Source organism: Heloderma suspectum, chromosome 2 (assembly GCF_057233095.1).
Source record: "Heloderma suspectum isolate Gila_16-S chromosome 2, 16-S_ref, whole genome shotgun sequence".
NCBI lineage: Eukaryota > Metazoa > Chordata > Lepidosauria > Squamata > Helodermatidae > Heloderma > Heloderma suspectum.
In genome coordinates, this window is record NC_139459.1 from 370,892,929 (window position 1) to 370,906,714 (window position 13,786).

Sequence of the window (13,786 nt, forward strand, 5' to 3'; positions counted from 1 at the left end):
CCACTCACCGTCTCCAGACATTTGGACAGGGATTCTACGGCCAACCTTGGTGAAGATTTAAACGAGAGGTAGAGCTGCGTGTCATCCGCATATTGATGACACTGCACCCCAAACCTCCTGATGATAGCCCTCAGCGGCTTCACATAGATGTTAAATAGCATCGGGGAGAGGATGGAACCCTGTGGCACCCCACAAGTAAGTGGCCACGGCTCCGAAACCTCCTCTCCCAGTGCTACCCTCTGGTACCTGCCGGAGAGGAAGGACCGGAACCACCGCAATACGGTGTCCCCAATGCCCAACCCCTCCAGGCGGTCCAGGAGGATACCGTGGTCAACTGTATCGAAAGCCGCTGAGAGGTCGAGGAGAACAAGGAAGGAGCATTCACCCCTATCCAGAGCCCTCCTCATATCATCTACCAAGGTGACCAAGGCCGTTTCTGTCCCATGCCCAGGCCTGAAGCCCGACTGAAATGGGTCTAGATAATCAGTTTCTTCCAAGTGTGCCTTCAACTGCACCGCCACCACCCGCTCAATCACCTTGCCCAAAAATGGCAGATTTGAGACTGGGCGAAAGTTGTTCAGAACTTGAGGATCCAAGGAGGGCTTCTTTAAGAGTGGTCTTATCACTGCCTCCTTGAGGGCTGATGGCATCACTCCCTCCTCAAGGGAGGCGTTCACCACCGCCTTGATCCCCTCACCCAGTCTCTCTCTGCAGCTCATAATGAGCCAAGATGGGCAAGGATCAAGTAAGCAGGTGGTCGGCCGTACCGATTTAGTCCACCCCTGCCTCCCGTTTAATGCAGGAGACTACACTGCAGGATGCAATAACATCCATTTTGCCCAACCTGCCACCCTCCAGATGGGTTGGACTACTATTATTATTTTTATTTATTTATTACATTTCTATACCACCCAATAGCCAAAGCTTAATGTATTTTAATGGTTTTAAATTTTTGTGGACCCCCCCCAGAATGCTGCGGCTATGGGGGTGGTATAGAAATATAATACATAAATGAAATGAAATGATAGCCAAAGCTCTCTGGGCAGCAATCAAATATTCAAAAGGCCAATGGCCAGGCTGGCTGGAGGATTATGGGATTTGTAGTCCAACACCTCTGGGGGGCATCAGGTTGGGGAAAGCTGAACAACAGCATCCTTGGCAGTCGGCTGCTCTTAAAGGCCTCTGGCAAATTTAATGTTGCAACAGGCTTGTTTAACACCAGGGATTGCACAATGGCCGTGGCCATATTTGAAAGCTCCCTCTGCCCCCCGAAATGAGGCATCACTCCCAAGGAACATCCAAGCATGGGGAAAAGATTTTTGGAATTTCCCCGTATCTGATAATTTGGCCTTATTTATTTTATTTTACATATTACATTTCTATACCGCCCAATAGCCAAATTTCTCTGGACGGTTCACAGCAACTAAAACCATAAGATACAACATAAGATACACTGTAAAAGTGTGAAAGTTTCAAAACTACAGTGTAAAATAGAAGTGGAAACCAAAATGAGACCTAGCAGCACTGCCAAGGTTTAAAGCACAGTAACAGATTGGAAACAGAAACGGAGCGCTCATTAACTAAGTATGTAAGGGCATAGTCCTATCGGGATGGCCGTCAGCCTCCGAACTTGGAGGCTGGTAGGTGTCAAGAATGGGTTAAGAGAGTAAGAACCATGAGGGCCATTGGGGCAGCCACCTATACGGCAGCCACCTGGAGGTTGATGGGGTTTTGGCCCTTTCTCAGCCTGGCAGGTCAAAGCCAGGGATTGCTCAGGTGATTTGGGAAAGTGATCACAGCCATGCCTGGTGGGAAGATGCAACCTCTTTGGAGGGGGGAGGGGGGTGTCCTGGGACTGGGCTGGGATTGGGTGTTCCAAATCTGCCCTGAGTTGCTAGGGATGGGCAATAAAAAGAGGGCTCAGGAAGGGGCGGGGGTCTCTTCTGGCCCTGACGGTACCAGGGTGTCGATGGCTATCCTGGGAGGCCCATACTTTGGTATGCATAGGGTAGACTAGCTAGCTTTATTGTTTTACTCTTGGGAGTGTGTGCTCTGGGGTTTGGCGTTCCTGGTTTTGTTCCGAGTTTTGAACCTTGCTTGTAATTTCCTGTACAACCTACCACCTCTCCCCTGTTCCTTTCTTTTTGCTCTTTTCCTTTGAATAAACTTTTATCCACCCCTCAGTTGGTGTGGTCTACCTGAATAACTTCAGCGCTAAATGCAGTGCCTATTGGCCTGGGTGGGAGCTACTAGGTTACATTTGGGGAAATTTGTGGCCAAGTTGGGCCTGTCCTACCTTGCAGGGCTGTTGGGGTGAAACCAGCAATCCTTCATACGGTGGTAGCGCTGGGATAAGACACTGAAGTTGTCCAGGGTGCTTGAGGGCACTGAGGGACCAGGGAGAGGGAGATGCCAAAACTGGGTCGTGTACGCCCGAGGTTTGTTGCTTTGGCTAGTTAGGGACCATGCAGGCCCAAGCTAGGAGTGGATCAGATCGGGAGGAGGTCATTTCTTCCTGGCTGTCTGGAGTGGAGGCCAGGAGTTGGGCCATCATTGAATGGGTCGTAGATGCTTCTGCCTCTGGGCTGGGGGGAAGTGGAACGCCGGCTGTGGCTGCAGAGGTGGAGAATCGGCCTATGGATTTAAATGGCTAGTGGGAGGCGAGAGAGCCCGGTGCCGGCCTCTGAACCCGACAGTCTCCCAGACAGTGTTGGGGAATGGAGGTGCGCTTCTCAAGAGACTCATGTCAGGCAGATGAGACTGATGGAATTGCAAATTGAGGTGCTGAAAGCCCAGTTGGGTCCCTCAGGGGAAAGGAATGTGTTTGCCCGGCTGGATCGTAAACTTTTTCCTGTTTATCAGCCAGGCCAGGACATTTCAAGCTTTTTCTCTCTGTTTGAGCTGGCCTGTGAAGATCAAAACGTGTTGCCCCACCAACATATGGCCCTCTTGAGGGCTCACGTTACGGGAGAATTGGCTGATTTATTAGGGTCCGTGGCTCAACCTGACACCTGTGACTACGAGATGTTTAAGGTCCTTGTAAAACAACATTATGGCTTATCGGCTGCCCATTGCGGGCAATTGTTCCGGAATTTATGGCCTGCAATGAAAGAAAGCCATGTCGCCCTATCGGGGAGATTAGCGAAGGCTTTAGACATATGGTTAGAGGCGGCTGAAGCCAGCTCCTTTGAAGAACTGTGTGAGCTGGTGGGGCTGGAGCAATTTCTGTCTCTGCTTCCCTTGGAACTGGCAGCCTCAGTCAGTGATTGGAGCCCCTGGACTGTGAGAGAGGCAGGGCTTATGGCAGACCAGATAAGTATTCATCACCAGAGAGACTCTGCCCGATCTGCTCGTACCAACACTTTTGGAGGAGCTGGAGCAGGGGGAAATGAGAAGGGGAGTGAGGCCGAAGCGATTAGTGACCCCCCGAGGACAGCTGAAGGGGGACAGCGAGAGCCTCTGCCCAGAGCCACGTCCACCCACCAGGCTGGGGGCTGCTATTACTGTAAGGAGGTGGGCCACCTGAAGCAAGATTGTCCAAAGTGGGCTAGGAAGAAGGCGATGGAGGCCCAGCCAAAGGTGGCTATGATTGCCCACCCCCTGCCACCGACTGGTAGCCAGGCTGCTGAACTGCGAGAGGCAACTCCTGACCTGACGGCGGAGTCACTGGAGAGCCCTCCAATGGCTGAGGCCGAGGAGGCTCCTTCCAACCTGGGGGCAGAGACGGAGGCCTGGAGCAGGAGGACGGGAAGAACTGGGGAAGGGAGGTAGCCTTAGTACGGCTTTTATTGCGGCCCAGATCTCTGACCCTACCCTCCGGCCTTGCCGGGAAGAGGCTGCCTGGGGTATCGCCGTCGTTTCTTCAGTCTATTTGGCACGGTTCTTGTGGGCCAATGGGGCTTTGTATAGAGAGTTCGCCCCCAAAGGATGTGGGGCGAAGTGGACCCGCCAGCGTCAGCTGGTCGTATCCCAAGCCTTTCGAGAGCAAGTCCTCTGCCTGGCCCATGAGGCGGTGTGGGGGGGCCATCTGGGAGCTGAACGTATGCAGAGCTGAGGAACAAAGAGGTTTTACCGGCCCCTAGCAGCCAAGGCGGTGAAGGAATATTGTGCTTCCTGTGATGCCTGCCGGAGAGCGGGGCTTAATAAAGACCCTCCAAGGGCCCCGCTGCAACCCCTCCCCTTGGTGGAGGCCCCCTTTGAACGTATTGGCATTGACATCATGGGGCCCTTTGCCCCCCCCCCCACTAAGACAGGAAAAAGGTTCATGTTGACTGTTGTAGACTTTGCCACCCGATACGCTGAAGCTGTGCCTGTGTCAAACAGCACGGCTGCCACCCTGGCTACAGCCTTGCTTTCCGTTTGTTCTCGTCTAGGAATGCCCAAGGCCGTTTTGTCGGACCGGGGCACCGGGTTTGTCTCGGGACTGCTGCAGAAGATATGGGAGATCGGGGGTGCAGAAACTTCCTTTAGCGTCCCCTATCACCATCAAACCAATGATGGAAAGTTGGTGGAAAGGTTTAATCAGACTCTGGGCCAGCTGATTCGGGCCTACGTTCTTCCGCATCCAGCCGATCGGGACCAAGCTTTGCCGTTTTTGTTATTTGCTTATCGTGATGCTCCTCAAGAGAGCCTGGGATTTTCACCCAATGAACTGATGTTTGGCCGGGAAATTCGGGGGGCCCTGGCTTTGCTGCGGGCAGAATGGGAGGGAGCAGTGGCCTCTTCTCCGCAGTCGGTTGTGGCCTTTATGCAGAAATTACAAAACACCTTAAAGGATGTTCGAGAGGTGGCTCAGGCTAATTTGGCTCGAGCGCAAGAGGGGCAGAAAACCTGGTACGATCGGAATGCTAAAATACGGGTGTTCCAGCCTGGAGATCGGGTGATGGTGCTCAAACCCCTCAAACCGGATAAACTGTCCATGAAGTGGGAGGGGCCCATGGTTGCCAAACAACGATTGGGGGAGGTTAACTATTTGGTGTTCTTTCCAGATTTGTCCTGTCGGCTGAAAGTGTTTCATGTTAACATGTTAAAACCTTATGTGAATTGGGAACATTCAGCAGTGCCTGGGAGGACGACCCTGGCAAGACACTCCATAGTGACTGGGGACCACCCTCCTGTTCAGTCTTCCCCCTATCGTGCTACGGGCAAGCATGCTGCTGATATTGCCCAAGAGATTCAAGCTATGCTGGAGATGGGGGTCATTCGGCCTTCCCCGAAGTCCCTGGTCCTTTCCCGTGGTGTTGGTGGAGAAAAAGGATGATGGGGGCATCAGGTTCTGTGATGATTATAGAAAATTTAATTTATTGACCCAGCCAGATCCCTACCCAATGCCCCAGATTGAGGTCCTTTTAGAAGACCTAGGGAAAACCTGGTACATCACCACAATTGGTTTGACTAAAGAGTACTGGCAAGTGCCCCTAGATGAGGAGGCGGCTCAAAAATCAGCTTTCGTCACCCATCTCGGCCTGTATGAGTTTGTAGTACTCCCCTTTAGCCTGAAGGGGGCCCCAAATACCTTTCAAAGGCTAATTAATGGGCTGCTGAATGTAGGGATGTCAGAGAATTCCGCCACGGATCTCGGGGAGGCTGATGCCAGTGCATTCAGCCCCCCGAAATCGGTGGTGGAACAGCCCACCCCCCCCGGGACGAGACTTACCTGGGGCGGATCTTCCGGGCGGTGGCGGCCGGTCTTCCGACCGGCTGCCGCCGCCGCCATTTCCAGTTAAAAAAAAAAAAAAAGACGTGATAGGCTACGTAAAGATTTACGTAGCCTATCACGGCTAGGTTTAAAAAAAAAAAAACCGTGATAGGCTACATAAATGTTTACGTAGCCTATCACATCTTACTTTAAAAAAAAAAAAAAAACCGCGCGTACGCAAATGGCGGCGGCCACGGCCGCTGCCATTTGCGTTCCTTATTTTGGCACATCTTAGTCTACGTCAAGATTTACGTAGACTAAGACGGCGAAAATAAGGGGAACGCAAACAGCGTAGCATGGCCGCCGCCATTTTCATACGCGCGTTATTTGGGTTTTTTTTTTAAGTCAGACGTGATAGGCTACGTAAACATTTACGTAGCCTATCACGGCTGACTGCAGGGATGCAAACGGTGGCAGCTACGGCTGCTGCCATTTGCTTCCCTGCTAGCCAGTGGCTGGATGTCCGGCTGCTGACGGAGCCGGCCAGCGGCTCCGCAGAATCCCTGCGGAGCGGAGCCGGCCGGCCAGGATTCCGGGGGGAGGGACGGAACGCCTCCCCCCCACCATCAACATAATCCGTGGAAAGGTAAGTGACTTTCGTACATCCCTAGCTGTATGGGCTGGGGGCTTTCGCCTGTGCGTATCTAGACGATGCGGCCATTTTTAGTCAGACCTGGGAGTCCCATTTGGAACATGTCCACCAGGTGTTTGGGCACCTGCAAGAGGCTGGCCTGACTGTGAAGGCCTCAAAGTGTCAGCTTGGCCTAGGAGAGATCACCTGCTTGGGCCACAGGGTGGGAGGGGGCACCATTAAACCCCTTGATGCCAAAATCGCGTCCATTTGAGATTGGCAGGTGCCCAAGACCAAGAAGCAGGTCCAGTCCTTTTTGGGTCTGGCCAGATATTACAGACACTTTGTGCCCCACTTTAGTGACCTGGCGGCCCTCCTGACGGATCTTTGTAAGAAGAAACAGCCGCTCCAAGTGAAGTGGACTGTATTGTATCAGCAGGCCTTTGAACGATTGAAAACCAAGTTAGTGGACTATCCCATTCTGCAGGCTCCGGATTTTGAGGCCCCTTTTGCTCTTCAGACGGATGCCTCAGAGGCGGGGAGGGGGGCAGTCCTTCTCAGGAAGGGCCAGACAGAGAACTCCATCCAGTCGTCTATCTGAGTAAAAAAGACTACTGCTTCAAGAATGGAACTTGGCAATGGTGGAGAAGGAGTGTCTGGCCATCGTTTGGGCCTTGGGTAAACTTAGGCCTTATCTGTGGGGCTGGAAGTTCCAGCTGCAGACTGACCATTCCCCTTTGTGTTGGTTGGAGTGAGTGAAAGGTTCCAACCAGAAGGTATTGCAATGGAGTTTAGCCCTGCAAGACTATGATTTTGATGTTTCTCATATTCAGGGCAAGAAAAACATTTTGGCTGACAGCCTCTCTCGTGTTCATGATGGGAGTCAACCGGCTCAAGAGGGGACTTTTGGTTAAGCGACCCAAAGTTGTTGGGTCTAGTTGGGAAAATCTGTGAGAAGGTTTCTTTTTTTTTTTTAGACCTGGTTTTAGTTTTAAGTTTTTTTTTTGTTTTTTTAGGGAACAGTATTTTAGTAGAGTTTTAAGTAAGGGGGGTGGGAAGAGAGAGAATCGGGAGGTTGTCTCTCGAGTCCTCATCTTTTAAAGGCGGGGGGGGAGTCAAGAATGGGTTAGTAGAGTAAGAATCATGAGGGCCATTGGAGCGGCCACGTATACAGCAGCCACCTGGAGGTTGATGGGTTTTGGCCCTTTCTCAGCCTGGCAGCTCAAGGCCAGAGGTTGCTCTGGCTAATTGGGAAAGTGGTAACAGCCATGCCTGGTGGGAAGATGCAACCTCTTTGGAGGGCGGTGTCCTGGGACTGGGCTGGGATTGGGTGTTCCAAATCTGCCCTGAGTTGCTAGGGATGGGCAATGAAAAGGGGGCTCAGGAAGGGGCGGGGGTCTCTTCTGGCCCTGACGGTACCAGGGTGTCGATGGCTATCCTGGGAGGCCCATACTGTGGTATGTATATGATAGACGAGCTAGCTTTATTGTTTTACTCTTGGGAGTGTGTGCTCTGGGGTTTGGCGTTCCTGGTTTTGTTCCGAGTTTTGAACCTTGCTTGTAATTTCCTGTACAACCTACCACCTCTCCCCTGTTCCTTTCTCTTTGCCCTTTTCCTTTGAATAAACTTTTATCCATCCCTCATTTGGTGTGGTCTACCTGAACAACTTCAGTGCTAGATGCAGTGCCTTTTGGTCTGGGTGGGAGCTACTGGGTTACATTTGGGGAAATCTGCGGCCAAGTTGGGCCTGTCCTACCTTGCAGGGTTGTTGGGGTGAAACCAGCAATCCTTCACAGTGGGCGTCCTATGCAGAGCGGGAAGAGTGCAGAGGCAATCTTTGCCTCTGTGCTCCTCCCACTCTGCATTTTGGCTAGACAGGCTTTTTCACCCATCTAACTGGGGCTACTCGGAGGGAGAGGGAAGGAGGCTGGGGAGGCTAGAGGATTCTCCGTCAGCCGGCCTCCCTAGTCCCCTGCCCTCCCCGGCCACAGAAGTGCCCCCCTTCCCTCCTCTCTGAGGTCACTTTTGCAAGGTCGGAGAGGCAGCAAGGGAGAGGGGGAAGGGAGCTCGGACTCCTGGGTCTGAGATCAGAGCGCGGTCTTCGACCTCAGATCCAGGAATCTGAAAAATCCTATGGTGCCCCAGACGCTGTCTAGGGGCCATAGGATTGCTCCCTGAAAGACTAAAATGCCCGGGAAGAAGGTCTTCACCTGATGCCAAAAAGAGCACAGTGTAGGTGCCTTAGGAATCCTTACCTAACAAGCCAGCTTCCCCAATGTTCTCCTCCTCCCGTCTCACTTCCTGCAGCTTCATGGTGTCTGGCAGATGCTGCTCCAAGAGCTGGGGAACCTGAAAAAGAAAGAGGAGGAGGCCAGCTACTCCAGCTAGTGAACAGCCATATCAGGGCAGGCCGAAAACATTTTGCTGCCTGATGTAATGGACAAGATGGCGCCTCCCTGCCCCATTCCACCGACAGAAGGCGACTGGACTTGCAGTTGAGCCTTCTGTCAACACCGGCGACGGGACAGCATCCTCTGCCTCATCTGAGGGCAGCAGGGTAGCTTGGGGGCGCATGGCCCACACAGCATTGTCCTGCAGCAGAGACAACGGTCAGGGAACCACCACTGCTGCCCCTTCCACACCACCCTGCATCTGCCACCTGAGGTGACCGCCTCACTCTGCCTTATGGTAGGGCTGGCCCTGGCCACTGTGAACAGCAAAAATGGCTGCAAATGAAAGGCAGAGGATGAACATTCCATGCAGAAGGTCCCGGGTTCGATCCCTGGCATCTCCAGGTAGGCCTGGGAAAGAATCCTGCCTGGAACCTTGGAGAGCTGCTGCTGGTCAGTGTCTGGGCTCGATAGTTCAGTGGTCTGACTTGATATAAGGCATCTTCCTTTGTTCCTATTTAATTCGACCCTTTATTCAGAACCATAAGGACTGGAATCTTCCTTTATTTTTAGGTGAAGGACAATAGCTCAGTGGTGAAGCAGCTGTTTTGCATGCAGGAGGTCCCAGGTTCGAACCCTGGCATCTCCAGGTAGGCCTGGGAAAGAATCCTGCCTGGAACCTTGGAGAGCTGCTGCTGGTCAGTGTCTGGGCTCGATAGTTCAGTGGTCTGACTTGATATAAGGCATCTTCCTTTGTTCCTATTTAATTCGACCCTTTATTCAGAACCATAAGGACTGGAATCTTCCTTTATTTTTAGGTGAAGGACAATAGCTCAGTGGTGAAGCAGCTGTTTTGCATGCAGGAGGTCCCAGGTTCGAACCCTGGCATCTCCAGGTAGGGCTATGAAGGAATCCTGGCCTGAAACCCTCAACAGCCACTGCTGGTCAGTGTCGACAATACTGGGCTAGATGGACCAAGGGCCTGATGCAGTATAAGGCAGCTTCCTATGCTCCGATTTAACTCAGCCCTTTAATCAGAAGCATGAGGACCGGGATCTTCCTCTATTTCTAGCTAAAGGACGATAGCCTCTGCGCTTTGCACACAGAAGGTGCCAGGTTCAGGAGAGCCGCTGCCAACCAGGCAACGCCGAGCTAAACGGACCAACGCTCCGACTCTCCACGAGGCGGCTTCCTCTGTTCTCATTTCAAGAACGGTCCCTGTTGCAGCAAAAACAACACAGTGCAGCCTTCCCTCAACCTGGCGCCCTCCAAATATTTTGGACTACAATCCCCATCAACCCTGACCATTGCTCATGCTGGCTGGGACTGATGGGAGTTGTAGTTCGATGACTTCAGCAGGGAAGCAGGCTGGGGAAGGTGGACATAGAATCTTGTGGCACCTTAAAAACTATTAACATAAAAACGTAAGAAGATTCCTGCTGGATCAGACCAAGGGTCCATCTCGCCCAGCATTCTGTTCACACAGGGGCCAACCAGCTGTCGACCAGGAAGCCACAAGCAGGACAGGAGCACCATGGCACCCTCCCGCCCATGTTCCCCAGCAACTGGTGTACATAGGCACACTGCCTCTGATCCTGGAGGTAGCATTTGGCCGTCAGGACTAGTAGCCATTGATAGCCTTCTCCTCCAGGAATGTGTCCAACCCCCTTTCCAAGCCATCCACATTGATGGTCATCACTACATCTTGTGGAAGTGAACAACATAGTTTGACTCTGCGCTGTGTGAGGACGTCCTTCCTTTGATCTGTCCTGAATCTCCCACCAATCAGCTTCATGGGGTGACCCCTTTGGTTCTACTATTATGAGAGAGGGAGAAAAATGTCTCCCTATCCACTTTCTCCACACCGTACATAACTTGATACACCGTTATCATACCTCCCCTTACTCCCTGTTTTTTCCAAGCTGAACAGTCCCTGGTTTTCTAACCTTCCCTCATCGGGGAGATGCTTCAGCCCCACGAACATTTCAGTTGCCCTCTTCTGCACTTTTTCCAGCTCTACAACTCCTCTACAAAAAGGAATTTGCCTGTTTCACAGCAGCCACACACGCCATTCTTTCTGGCAAATGTCGTTTGCTCTTTAAGGTGCCCCAGACTCTTTGTTGTGGGGTTTTTTTTTGCTCTGTTCCTAAGTTCACTCATAAAAAGAAAGAGTGCCTTTACACATGAGCAGAGGGCCCCAGTTCCCCTACTGAGAAGAGTGCAATCCTCCTCTAGCAGTGATGTGGGGTGGAATATTTTCCACAGAAAATTCTCCAGCACTTTATTTTGTCATGGAAAGTTTTCCATTTCCTAAGTTCAGTAGTAACAATGACTGGATGGCAATTACAAATGCAATCTCAGGCCAGCTTGGAAGTGTCAAACTTATAGCTGAGTGGCCATCAGCATCTAATGCACCATTCCTTCAGCCGCTAAAATTTATGAATGTGTTGTCAGTTTTCAGAATCTTTGTTTCCCCCCAAATTTAAACAATGTAAGGGAAAGTACATGCTATTGTCTTTAATATTTTGCAAGTATTCCAATAAAAATGTCTACATAAAATAGCATTTAAATCACTTTAAGTATGCTTTATTTTCCCTCCTCAAATATTTCAGGTCAAATACTTGTTGCTGCTATGTATAAACAATTGGGAATCAGGAATCCTTGCCAATCCACTGCAAATCACACAGATCCTGCCCATCCTTGCTTTATCTGATCTAGCCAGGCCCTTGCTGTGTCATTAGTAAGGCAGCATTCTCAGGTGGAATCCCTGGTCTATACTGAAAGGCAGACAAAGGTGCTCTCTCTTTTCCTTAGGTCACTCGGTGCAAACCCCCCCCCCCCCAAACTCTTACACTTTGCTCCTGTTTCTCAGGCTTTTGGTGCCGGAGGAGGAAATCCTCGGCCAGGGCTACCACCTGGGCACAGATGTCCAGGGCAGATTCCTTGTCCCAGCTCTGCATTGCCTAGAGCAAGATGGTCAAGAGATGCTACTCCTCTTTCTCTGAACTGTAAAGGAAATTCAGCATTGATAAAGCACACACCGGACAGAGAGACCAACGGTAATCATTATTAGGGTATAAAATTTTGCAGTACAAATTGCTCCTGTTCATACTTCCAGCGAGCCAGCCATGCCCTCTTCCACGATATTCCATTCCATCTCCCGCCACCCCACGCAACAGCCAGTCTGCATTCCGTAGCTACTGAGCATGCCCAGTTCTTACTGAGCTGTTTTCAGGGTTCTCCCCACTTTAGGGATTTTTCCTAAAGGTCTTTTTGTACTTCTGCAAACATAGGGGTCCCCTTCATGGATCACTGCCTTGTTGTGGCGAAGGGGCTTGCGTAACTCAGTGAAGCCATAAGCTATGCCGTGCAGGGCCACCCAAGATGGACGGGTCATGGCGGAGAGTTCTGACAAAATGTGGTCCACTGGAGGAGGAAATGGCAACCCACTCCAGTATTCCTGCCAAGAAAACCCCATGGAACGTATCACAAGGCTAAAAGAGATGACGCCGGAAGATGAGCCCCTCAGGTCGGAAGGTGTCCAATATACTCCTGGGGAAGAGCAGAGAGAATTTCCAAGTAGCACCAGAAAGAGTGAAGCGGCTGGGCCAAAGCCGAAAGGACACTCAGCTGTGGTTGTGTCTGGTGGTGAAAAGAAAGTCCGATGCTGTAAAGAACAATATTGTTTAGGAACCTGGAATGTCAGATCAATGAATCAAGGTAAGCTGGAGGTGGTCAAACATGAGTTGCCAAGATTGAACATTGACATCTTGGGAATCAGCGAACTAAAATGGACAGGCATGGGCAAATTTAATTCAGGTGACCAGCATATCTACTATTGTGGGCAAGAATCCCTTAGAAGAAATGGAGTAGCACTCATAGTCAACAAAAAAGTGGGAAAAGCAGTACTGGGGTACAATCTCAAAAACGATAGAATGATCTCAGTACGAATCCAAGGGAAACCATTCAACATCACAGTAATTCAAGTCTATGCCCCAACCACTGAGGCCGAAGATTGGTTGATCGGTTCTATGAAGACCTACAACACCTTCTAGAACTAACACCAAAAAAAGATGTCCTCTTCAAGGAAGTCAAGAAATCACCGGGATAACAGGCAAGCATGGCCTTGGTGTACAAAAGGAAGCAGGACAAAGGCTAATAGAGTTTTGCCAAGAGAACACGCTGATCATAGCAAACACTCTTTTCCAACAGCACAAGAGGCGACTCTACACATGGACATCACCAGATGGTCAATATCAAAATCAGATTGATTATGTACTTTGCAGCCAAAGATGGAGAAGCTCTATATAGTCAGTAAAAACAAGACCTGGAGCTGACTGTGGCTCAGATCATGAGCTTCTTATTGCAAAATTTTGGCTTAAATTGAAGAACGTAGGGAAAACCACTAAACCATTCAGGTATGACCTAAATCATATCCCTTATGAACATACAGTGGAGGTGAGGAATAGATTTCAGGGATTAGACCTGATAGACAGAGTGCCTGAGGAACTATGGATGGAGGTCTGTAACATTGTTCAGGAGGCAGCAACGAAATCCATCCCAAAGAAAAAGAAATGCAAGAAAGCCAAGTGGCTGTCTGATGAGGCTTTACAAGTCGCTGAGGAAAGAAGGGAAGTGAAAAGCAAGGGAGAAAGGGGAAGATATATCCAACTGAATGCAGAGTTCCAGAGAATAGCAAGGAGAGACAAGAAGGCCTTCTTAAATGAACAATGCCAAGTAATCGAGGAAAACAGTAGAATGGGAAAGACTAGAGATCTCTTCAAGAAAATTGGAGATCTCAAGGGAACGTTTTGTGCAAAGACGGGCATGATAAAGGACAAAGAAGGCAGGGACCTAACAGAAGCAGATGAGATTAAGAAGAGGTGGAAAGAATACACAGAAGAACTATACAGGAAAGATCTGAATGTCCCTGATAGTGGGCCTTAGGAAGCATTACTAACAACAAAGCTAGCGGAGATGACAGATTTCCAGCGGAGCTATTTAAAATCCTAAAAGATGATGCTGTTAAAGTGCTGCACTCAATATGCCAACACATTTGGAACACTCAGCAGTGGCCACAAGACTGGAAAAGGTCACTTTACATTCCAATCCCAAAGAAGGGCAATG

The 13,786-nt window shown here is 50.5% G+C and overlaps 1 protein-coding gene across 1 annotated transcript in view; it reads right to left on the reverse strand.

Moving 5' to 3' along the window:
• The window catches only part of LOC146356065 (uncharacterized), an 87,797-nt gene that overhangs the window by 6,228 nt on the left and 67,783 nt on the right, over positions 1-13,786 (reverse strand). The window contains exons 14-15 of the mRNA XM_084830007.1: positions 11,512-11,622; positions 8,525-8,618 (exon numbers count right to left, since the gene is read on the reverse strand). Of these exons, the coding sequence (XP_084686133.1) occupies positions 8,525-8,618; positions 11,512-11,622 (205 nt within the window). The remainder of the gene's footprint in view (positions 1-8,524; positions 8,619-11,511; positions 11,623-13,786) is intronic.